This window comes from Nicotiana attenuata, unplaced genomic scaffold (genome assembly GCF_001879085.1).
Source record: "Nicotiana attenuata strain UT unplaced genomic scaffold, NIATTr2, whole genome shotgun sequence".
In the NCBI taxonomy this organism is placed as follows: Eukaryota; Viridiplantae; Streptophyta; class Magnoliopsida; order Solanales; family Solanaceae; genus Nicotiana; species Nicotiana attenuata.
Genome location: NW_017675210.1, coordinates 12527 through 24102, shown reverse-complemented (window position 1 = coordinate 24102; position 11576 = coordinate 12527). Strand labels below are relative to the sequence as shown.

Sequence of the window (11576 nt, the reverse complement as noted above, 5' to 3'; positions counted from 1 at the left end):
AACTTCTAGGAAGTTCTATTTCAGTTAATGCTAGATTCCCTACCCTTGAATTACCTCATTTACCCTTGAATTGTTCTGAAACTACCAATCTAACACCAAAGTGTACCTCAGCCTTATTTCCCCCTAATCAAACCTATCAGCTATACCCAAACAATCCCTTTAACTATGGTTAACTAAATAAGCTCTAAATCAAATGTTCATGAGTGAACAATCTCCTAAAATCAAACTAAGTGGACAAATTAAACCAATTATGAAGTTAATCCTATTAATGAACTACATTTAACAGCTAAATCTAATTGCAGTAATTAATTGGCTAACACAGAATCAAACCTATTAAAACTTGCAGAAATTAAACGAAACAGCAGAAACGCCTTTAAACTAATCATGACATGCTTAACCCTAAATTGAAAGCAACCAAACACAATTGAATTAACGAACCAAACCCCACTATTGATCAAAAGAGGATGAAGAACAAACAAATAAAATCAGACTAACCTAATCGAATACTATTTTAAACGAACTGACAAAAGAAAAATAAAATAAATCCTAAATTGATTAATCGGATAGAAATATCAGTCAACACGAAGAAACTAATGAAGAATAACAAAGAACACCTTACCTATGGAGACCTAAGATTCTGCCGCTCCCCAGATTCGAAATTCGACCCATTCCAGCAAGATTCGAACATCGCCATCGGTGGATTCTTCATGAGGAGAGTGAGGAGCTCACGTGATGTCGATTTGACTAGATTTGGAGTATTTTAGGGTTTTAGGCCAGACTTTGATTTGAAATTCGAGGAACTCAGCGGGGATTCGAGGGAAATGGCTTGGACACTCGAGATGAGGAAGTTAAGGCGAGGCTGTGGTGTAATTCTGACCGGATTTGGGAGAATTAGGGTTTTGGCCGGATATTCAAATGAAGATTCGAAGAGATGGGCAATGATTCGAGGGGAACTGAAGGTATATTTAGAAAGAGGGGAACGAGGGGAAGCTACGGTATTATTTTGGGTGGGAACGGAGTGGTTTCCGTCGTCGCCGCCGGCGGGCTCGACGGAGTGTAACAGGGCGGCGTCTCTAGGGTTTGGATAGGGGTGTGAATGAAAGAGACGGACCGAGGGGGGTAGGGATCGATTCGGACAGTTAAATATTATGGGGGAGGGGCTTCTCGACCGTCCGATTGATAAACATCGACGGTTGAGATCAAAACACAACCGAACGACGCCGTTTTGAAACACCAGGGCTGGACCGGGTTTGGAGTTAATTTGGGCCTGGGGCTGGACGGGTTTGGGCTAAGACTAATGAATCAAAAGGCCCAATTCCGGTCTCTTATTAAGACAACCCCCTTTCTTTTTAAATTGTTTTCTTTTCTTTTTTTTCTTTTTTTTTAATTTTGTATTTATATTTTTTTCTGATTTTATTAAACTCAAAATTTAAAGATAAAGACCTAAATTGACTTCTAAAATTATATCACTCAATGTCCAAATACAATAATTCCTAATTTAAGTGTAAACTAAGACAAATTCAAAATGAATAGTTAAAAATGCAAAAATGAATTATTTTTGTTATTTTCTTCTTTGTAAAGTGACCCAGTTACTAATTAATCCTAAAAGGCGAAACTAAACCCTAAATGCAAATGCCAAGTATTTTTTGTATTTTTCACTAATTAAAATGCACAAAATAAAATGCAAACAACTAACATAAAAATGTTACAAAAATCCACGAAATTGTAAAATAATGAAAGAAATCATTTTGTTTGAATTTCTGGGAATAATTTGTATAGGGCAAAAATCACGTGCTCACAGCTGCCCCTCTTTGCCCGGAAACACGAAGAGTATTCGTGCAAAGATAAGTGAGCGGAAACGAGCAATTTTAGCCCGTTTGAATATTCCGTGTGAAGCATTTTTTGAAAGAGTTGACCGCACCCTGCTTCGGAGGTTGCCTACATATCCTGGGCTAAAAAGGAATCAGGTCAGTGTAGTTCGGGAAGGTTTGGTAGCTGGGACTACCAGGAGCTGTGATTTCACTGCTGTTGCTGCGGTTACTGCTTGCTGACCTCCTTATTACACCAAGTCGAAATAAAAAGAAGCTAGACTAAGCTATGATCTATGAATTACAAAGAGTCCTATCTATGTCTTCATCTTGCGGTTCTTGTTGACTTGAACTTGTATCCTTCTGATGGAGTTCTGACGTTGTTGTCTTGAATTATGATCGGAGATGTTCTGCCATTCTCCGAGTGATGCCTGACTGCTGAAATTCGAAATATATGCCTCTATTCTCCAGGCGGGCTCCTGACTGCTAACACGTGAAATGTATTCCCTTATTCTCCAGGTGGGCTCCTGACTACTAAACTTGAAACGTATTCCCTTTTTCTCCAGGTGGGCGCCTGACTGCTGAACTTGAAATGTATTCCCTTGTTCTCCAGGTGGGCACCTGACTTCGACAAAAATAGACAAACAAAGAAAATTTTCTGCCCCAGTTTGGTAGCTAGGCGCGTCATGTTACCAAATATTAAAAATTTGACAGCTAAAATTTGAATTGTACTTCCCTTGTTCTCCAGGTGGGCGCCTGATTGCTGAACTTGAAATGTATTCCCTTGTTCTTCAGGTGGGCGCCTGATTTCCACAAAACAGACAAACAAAGAAGATTTTTTGCCCCAATTTGGCGGCTGGGCGCATCATGTTATCAAATATTAAAAGTTTGAAAGCTAAAATTTGAATTGTACTTCCCTTGTTCTTCAGGTGGGCGCCTGATTGCTGAAATTTGAAATGTATTCCCTTGTTCTCCAGGTGGGCGCCTGATTGCTGAACTTGAAAAGTATTCCCTTGTTCTCCAGGTGGGCGCCTAACTTCAACAAAATAACAAACAAAGAAAATTTCTCTGTCCCAGTTTGGTGGCTGTTTTGGTGCTTGCTTTATCCCTTAAGGAGGGTTTCTCCGAAACCAACGAAAACTTTCTGCCCGTGTTTCAATCAAGAAAAATCTTGTCAGTTTAAAAATGGTGGTCAATTGATGGCATTCCTGCTGAAGGCGTCTCCGCTGCTGTGTTTTGCCTTGCCTTGCTTCTTGAACTGGCCCTTAACCGTTTGCTTTTCTGACAGACTTTCAAAATCCCCATGACTTTTGATGACCTAAGTGTTCTATCTCATCCTGTTGTTTTACATTTCTGACCCCTTTATCTGTAACTTTGCCTTTCCTCACAAAACTATCTGGCCAATCCACCGACGAAACCTTCGATGATCCTTTGTCTTACTTTGCATTTTGACATATTTGGTATGTTCTGGCCCCACTATGCTTTTGCAATTGGGAGACTGGTAGTGAGCCTCGACATCCTTTCTTCTTTGTTTTGAACGCGACTGACATTGGAACATCTCGAAGAACGAACCTCAAAAGGAATGAAATGCAATGACCTTGAGAGTTAAGGATAAAAGAATCCATAACTGGACGATTTACAAAAAAGAAAGAAAAGGAAAAGGGACTTATCTGAGTGGAACAACTGGTACCATTGATCATGACATGCATTTCGGACTAATCGGCCCAATCCGCCAAACCAATCAACTTTATCCTGCCACGCTTTGTTGCCCCAGAATTCCATAATCCTGATTTCTTCAACCAAACCCTAACCTTGTTCATCCTGTAGTGTCTTGAACGGTCTTCACCCACAGTCCTATCTCATTTGATTTCTCTCAACTCACTTTCGCCTTATGGTGCCCGTGAGGGTTTTCACCAATAAGACTCTCTCATTTTTTCATTTCTCTCAGCTCATGTCGCCTAACAGTGCCCGTGAGGGTTTTCACCAATAAGACTCTCTCATTTTCATCACATTTTCTGCTTGGACTGGAGTGTTGTCCCTAGCATAAATCACCTCTTCTTGCTCGACTTGGCATTCCCTGAGGACTGATCAGAAGGTCTTTCTTTGGACCGTAGTGCAGGCTTTTGGATGGGGTTAGAAAGAAAGGGTATCAAAGGCTCAAAAACAATTCGACGTGGGTTTAAAACTACAACTTTCGGAATCAAATTTCTTGCACAACCACAACTTCTGCCCCAGTTTCTTCCTTGGGGACTTTTGGACTTTTATTTTGGTGTGACTGAACCTCAGAGAGAGGCTGACTACGTATCCTTTCGGAATCAAGTCAAACGTAGTTCAGGTCATAGGAATTACTTTGTTGTTGTGATTTTTCCTTTCTTTTTCTTCCATTTTCTCTTCCTTTCTTTTCTTTCTTCCTTTCTCTTTTTGTTGTTTTGTTGTTTGTTTTTTTTTTGTTTTTTTTCCTTTTCTTTTTCTTTTTCTTCTCTTTTCTCTTCCTTTTTCTTTCTTTTCTTCTTCCTTTTTCCTTCTCTCTCTTTTCATTCTTTTCTTTTCTCTTTTTCCTTGACTTATCTTTCACGCTTGTGTTTCTGATCTTTGCTACTGATTCCGAAAGAGGGGTATGAAAGAAAATGAATGAGGCTCAAAGGGGGTAACAAAGGATAAAGTATTTGGATAGCAGAACAAAATGCCTTCGTCATTCAAAACATGCCAAGTACAAACAAATATAATTAAAACAAAGAAGATCATACATAATATCTCTTGACCGCATCGGAATTGATGGCCATTTCAACACACTTGCCTTCTATGTCTGTCAAATATAAAGCACCATTGGACAACACTCTCGTCACGATGAATGGCCCCTGCCAATTTGGGGCGAACTTGCCTTTGGCCTCAGCCTGATGTGGAAGGATACGTCTCAACACTTGCTGACCCACTTCAAACTTCCATGGACGCACCTTCTTATTATATGCTCTTGCCATTCTCTGTTGATACAATTGGCCATGACACACTGCTGTCATTCCTTTCTCATTGATCAAACTCAATTGCTCAGGCGGGTTCTGACCCACTCATCCTCATCAATTTCGGCTTCCGCAACAATCCGAAGGGATGAGATTTCAACTTTTTGGAATTAGCTTGGCTTTTAAAACTGGGCCGAAGATTCCTCATGCATGTCATGTCATTGAAACCAGCATAGAAAGAACTGTACAAGAAAGAAAAGAAAAATAAAAATAAAACTATTAGGAGTGAAGAAGAAGGGAAATTGCATTTCATTGAATTTAAAGATAACAAGGTTCAACACATCCAAACGGACGAAACACAGAATCTGAATTACGACCCTGGAACAATCCAGAAAAACATAAAGAAAATCAAAGCCGACTACCAAAACTCCCTCCAAGTAGGGAGAGGAGAACTTCCCGATTGTTAATCTTTGCACTTGGCCCGAAAAATTGCACATCCACCTTGTTAGAACGTTCTCCAACCATGTTCATATCGTCGAACATCTTCTCGAACCTTTCAATCAACTCTTTATCAAGATCAACCACAGAACTAGGAATTGTTGTTACTGGGCGCTTCCCCGCGCCTGGCTTGACAATGACAGGGTCTGTGTGGGCACCCTCCACAATCACTACAAGCTTGTTCGACACTCCTGGCACAACCACTTTTGCCCTTTCTTGTTTCGTTGCAACCTCACTTGAGGACCCTTTCTTGTCTACCGCAGATGGTTCACTGTTTGTCCCGCTCAACCTGATCACTGATTTCTCACTTGTTGACTTTCAACCGGCCTGACCTCACTGGACCGAATCATCATGACGGTCTGTGAAGGCTTCTTAGGCTCCCCTCCCTTATGCACTATCTCGATCATATTTGTCTCATGATTGGCCGGCAATGGATTCTGGTTGATATCGGGCGCCTTTTTTTGCCCATGCTTGATACATCTAGGCCATCTGTTGTTTCAGCTTATACATCTCTTCTTTCATCACATTAACATCCAACTCTTCCACCTCTCTCGAAGGATCGATAACACTCGCGTCAAGTTCCTGGTTGGCCATGATTAACTTGTTTTTTGACCGGGTGTTGTAGGAGGGAGTTGCTAGAATGCCAATCAACTAACCACCTGCCTGAACTCAATGCATCAACAACAACTTTGTTAGCGACCAGGGTTTACCAGATAGGCAACCGCACATTTGGGGAATGAATGCACCTAAGTAGTTAACCGTTTCTATTATGCATTTGCTCGGCTGCTTGCGTCATCCCGGCTTTTCCTTATTTCCTTTTGCAACTTCCCCTTTTTTTTTCCTTCCTTTTTTTTTCCTCTCTTGCCTTTGCTTTCTTTTGTTTTTATTCTCTCATTTCTCCCTCTTATTTTGCCATTGTTTCCTTCTCTCAGTTTCTTATTTTCTCTCTTTTTCTTTTCGTTTCCTCTGTTTTCTTTTCCTCTTTTTTTTTATCACTCTTTTCTTTCTTTTGGTTATGGTCGAATCCTATGGAGATTGCCTACGTATCGTGACCCCGCATGAATCAGACCAAGCGTAGTTCTTGAAAATAAATATAGAATAGAAGCAAAATGTTTTGGGGATTTTCAATTTTATTGATAGCAAATACTTCTATTACAAAGACTCAAAACTGATAGATTAAAACAACTAACAGACTCTAATGAAGAAAAGAACTACAGACTCCACCATCCCTATTCTATTTCAAACGAAAATACAGACTCAATCAACTGACTGACTTTTAACGAAAAGAAAATACAGACTCAGACAACTGACAGACTCTAGTAGAAAAGGAAATACAGACTCAACAATTGACATACTCTAGTAGAAATGGAGATACAGACTCAACAATTGACAGACTCTAGTAGAAATAGAGATACAGACTCAACAATTGACAGACTCTAGTAGCAATGGAAATACAGACTCAAATGACAATCATGAATACATTGAAGCTCCTGGTGCCCGCGGGACATCGTTCGGTCTCGTCGCGGGCCTATATGCAAGTTCCCTTTGAAGTCTGTCTAGGTCACTCATTATCTGCTTCACAAATATCATCACCGATGCAAAAAATGTGGCAAGCAAAGGAAAATGACACTATGTTTTTGTTCAAATTTCCAATTTAAAACAAACAGCCAGTTTTGCAGATACGGCCTTTCAGCACTTCGGGGAGAAGATTTTAAGGCTGTGCCCGCTAACCGTTGAAAATGACCCAAGGTGGCTGTTCTCGCAAAAACAGCCTTCCGGCGCCCTTTTAGGGACACTCGGCTTGTTTTAGACAAGAATGGCCTCACCTGACTTATTCATGACAAAATTAAAATTTTGTTGTTTTGGGCTATTTTGCAAAAAAGGGAAGTTGGACCCGATGGGGGTTGCCTACGTATCCCACACCCTATGGGAATCAAACTGGCGTAGTTCGGGCAAATAAATCTAACTATTTTTGTAAACAAGACTCTTCTCCGTTGGCAAATACACTATTTCTAAAAACAAGACTCTTTTTTATATTTACTTTTTCAGTGACACCTAAAACAGACTATTTTGAAAATAAACTCTTTTTGTTTTTCTTTTCCATTGGCAAATAAATCTATTTTTGAAAACAAGACCTTTTTCTCTTTTTTTTTCTTTCTTTTTCTATTTTTCTCAAAAACTCGGCAGAGTTTCGACGCTATTTGGACATTGGTTTTTCCCGAACAGGTAATTATCTCTCTTTAACCCTCATATTGCTATTTCTTTTAAAAGACGGTCAGCATGCAAATCCAAAACAGATAAATGCACAAGTAGGATACATCAGGATGGTCCATTATTCCGGGTACACCTGTCCTAGACGGACCCAACCCCTGTGTTGAGTCCCATAAGTCAAAATGCACGTGATGCAGATAAGCGTTCCTACAAGGGATCCGGCATGAAGTCAAGTTATTCTAGGTTCAAAACCTGAGTACATGTTCTAGACTATGTACCCGAGCGGACAACTCGAGTCGAGGAGGGGGCTACGTACCGGGAATCAAAAGGCCATCCGGCTCAGTAACTTGTCCGGCCTCTTTCTTATTTTAAGGTATGACACTAACAGAATAGGGAGTCTCCACCAGTGAGCACATCCCCGAAGGTGAGAAGAGAAGGGTTTCGCCACAGTTTATATACAATTCAGATAATATCAGAGCGGTAAAAAGCAACATTTTGCACATTTAGCATGAAGCATGTAGGAAAATCAGATAAAGCCAAATACAACAATATATATAAGCTCGAATTCTGAACCCTGAACCAAAGGTCTGGGTTCTTCTCCCCAGCAGAGTCGCCAGGGCTGTCACACCTCTTTTTTACCTACTCCCCGTAAGGGTGTAAAGGAGTTTTCCAATTAAAGGACAATCGAAACGGGATTTATTTATTAAAGATTCAGAGTCGCCACTTGGGAGATTGATGGTGTCCCAAGTCACCGGTTGAATCCCGAATCGAGGAAAATATGACTCTGTTAACAGTCCGCAAACCAGAAATCCGAGTAAGGAATTCTGTTAACCCGAGAGAAGGTGTTAGGCATTCCCGGGTTCCGTGGTTCTAGCATAGTCGCTCAACTATCGTATTTGGCTAAATATCTGATTTTAGTACATGCTTTTATCTTTGAACCGCTTTTATTATTATTTTTTAAAGAGAATTGCAACGTCGTGAAAATATGTCTCGAACCACGTCACATAAATGCACCCGTGGTTTTTGACACATTTCGACTTCGTTGGGATTTGGATTTGAGTCACATAAATGTGCACCCGAGTTTAAGAAAGTAATATTATTAAATGCCGGGCCTAAAGCAACTAACGTATTATTAACTTTATGGGAGGCCATGAAATTCGCTAAATGGCACGCCCGAACTCTAAATATTTTAATATAAGCATTTAATGAGAGCCCTGCAATTTACGCATTTTGTTTGGCGAGGCTCATCTCATCTTTTATTTAAAGGCCATCCTAGAGCGACCTATAATTGGCTATTTAGTTTGTCTCTAAAAGGGGACTAGTTAATTAATGTTATAAGATTTGGGCCTCAAGTTCAAGTCCGGATTCAAACAAAAGCGGAAACCTCTTAATTTGAACCCGCTACCTAACTCGAAAGCCCAAAATACCAATCGACCTTATTCATAACGGCCCTTAGATACTAAAAGGAAATTGAACTGAATGGGCAAGCCGGCTACAAACAGACCAACGTTGAGGTTAAGAAAGAAACAAGGAAATTGGGCCTGTCATGAAGCCCAGCAGCTCAGGCCCTTATTGAATTGGCGGAAGATGGGCCAGGCACCAATTTTGGTCATGTTGAAATATTTCTTCATGGCCCAAACGTCCAGGCCTTAAAAATGTCAACTAAAGTCAGAATTTAATTTTAATGTTCAGAAACATGGAATCGAACATCAGGATTCAAATTCATGTATCAACTAGAGTCTAAACATTTTGTTAAGCTACAAATCAATACAAACAATTATAGGAAATGATGATTACACCAGGGTGATTATCAAGTAGATGGAGTCAGAAATTGAAAGCTATTGAATAAACATGTTGTTGGACATCGAAATTGAAATTGAAATATAACATGTTGAAGTGCGAGTATACATACTGCCTCAGAATCAGTTTCTATACTTATGCTATTGCTGGACATCAAAATCTACACTAACCACCAAATAAAATATACTAGGCTAATGAATAAATGACAGTCCTATACAGATTCCTACCTCTTAACAGTCCAAATTAATTTTCAGAAAAAAAACAGTCCAGTCAAGTACAAACAGGGTAAAGTTCATGTCAGTTAATTTTCAACTAATATTATTACATAATTCTAAAATCGAAACTCAATACAAGAAGAAAATGAATAGCATATCAACTCTCTCCATAATTCAATTGTATTGATAGTTCAACTCTTCATACATTTGAGATTGGAGAATACCTGGAAAGTGAAATATAATAAGTGGAAGAAGAGATCAGTAGTAGGTTGAGCGAATAGCAATGTCAACAACATGTCACAGCAGCAGAAAGACAATTTGAGTCCAATACACAATGTCAAATAGCCCAGGAAAATGTAACAGAGGTACAGCACCAAAAATGACCCCAAAATAACTCGATTGAAACCAAAATCCACTCGAAATCAAACCCAGTAGATCTCTGAAGCTTCAGCAACCAGAAAACAACCCAAAAAGCTTTGAATAAACCCCAAAACGACTTGAAATTGAATCTAGGACCACTAGGAAACGGATTAACAAGCTAAACTTGCAATCAATCTAAAAATCTCAATGTAACAGTATATTTTTGCATTTTTCTGTTGTTTTTGTTTGTTTTTTTTTTGGTTATTTGAAGAACTAGATCTAAAGGAGTTTAGAATTTGAATTTCAAATTTTAGCTGATGAAAACTTGTGGAAAGTGGGGGGGGGGGGGGAATTTTCAGATTCTCCAACTTGTTCCCTAAGGCACTAGTCATGCCTTTTTATAGGCAAAATGAGGGCAGCCCTCCTATTTTCCTATTTTCTTTTTAGTCCTTCTTTTATTTTCAGATTTTAACTAACTAGTCCCTAACTTCTGACTTGTTTCTCAAGTTAATACACCTAATTCCTGAATTTACCTTAGAACCCCCATCTAGAAACTTCTAGGAAGTTCTATTTCAGTTAATGCTAGATTCCCTACCCTTGAATTACCTCATTTACCCTTGAATTGTTCGGAAACTACCAATCTAACACCAAACTGTACCTCAGCCTTATTTCCCCCTAATCGAACCTATCAACTATACCCAAACAATCCCTTTAACTATGGTTAACTAAACAAGCTCTAAATCAAATGTTCATTAGTGAACAATATCCTAAAATCAAACTAAGTGGACAAATTAAACCAATTATGAAGTTAATCCTATTAATGAACTACATTTAACAGCTAAATCTAATTGCAGTAATTAATTGGCTAACACAGAATCAAACCTATTAAAACTAGTAGAAATTAAACGAAACAGCAGAAACGCCTTTAAACTAATCATGACATGCTTAACCCTAAATTGAAAGCAACCAAACACAATTGAATTAACGAACCAAACCCCACTATTGATCAAAAGAGGATAAAGAACAAACAAATAAAATCAGACTAACCTAATCGAATACTATTTTAAACGAACTGACAAAAGAAAAATAAAATAAATCCTAAATTGATTAATCGGATAGAAATATCAGTCAACACGAAGAAACTAATGAAGAATAACAAAGAACACCTTACCTATGGAGACCTAAGATTCTGCCGCTCCCAGATTCGAAATTCGACCCATTCCAGCAAGATTCGAACATCGCCATCGGTGGATTCTTCATGAGGAGAGTGAGGAGCTCACGTGATGTCGATTTGACTAGATTTGGAGTATTTTAGGGTTTTAGGCCAGACTTTGATTTGAAATTCGAGGAACTCAGCGGGGATTCGAGGGAAATGGCTTGGACATTCGAGATGAGGAAGTTAAGGCGAGGCTGTGGTGTAATTCTGACCGGATTTGGGAGAAGTAGGGTTTTGGCCGGATTTTCAAATGAAGATTCGAAGAGATGGGCAATGATTCGAGGGGAACTGAAGGTATATTTAGAAAGAGGGGAACGAGGGGAAGCTACAATGTTATTTTGGGTGGGAACGGAGTGGTTTCCGTCGTCGCCGCCGGCGGGCTCGACGGAGTGTAACAGGGCGGCGTCTCTAGGGTTTGGATAGGGGTGTGAATGAAAGAGACGGACCGAGCTGACAGGCCTTCTTTAGTTTCTTCAACTTCTGATTAAAACACTGTAAAAGGTCTCCAGAA

General features: G+C 39.5%; 1 protein-coding gene across 1 annotated transcript in view; it reads left to right on the top strand.

Moving 5' to 3' along the window:
- Positions 1 to 11576, top strand: part of LOC109219805 — a gene marked incomplete at its 5' end in the record, with an annotated part of 43559 nt that overhangs the window by 26707 nt on the left and 5276 nt on the right. Inside the window, 2 exons of the mRNA XM_019384278.1 lie at positions 765 to 959; positions 11165 to 11478. Of these exons, the coding sequence (XP_019239823.1) occupies positions 765 to 959; positions 11165 to 11478 (509 nt within the window). The remainder of the gene's footprint in view (positions 1 to 764; positions 960 to 11164; positions 11479 to 11576) is intronic.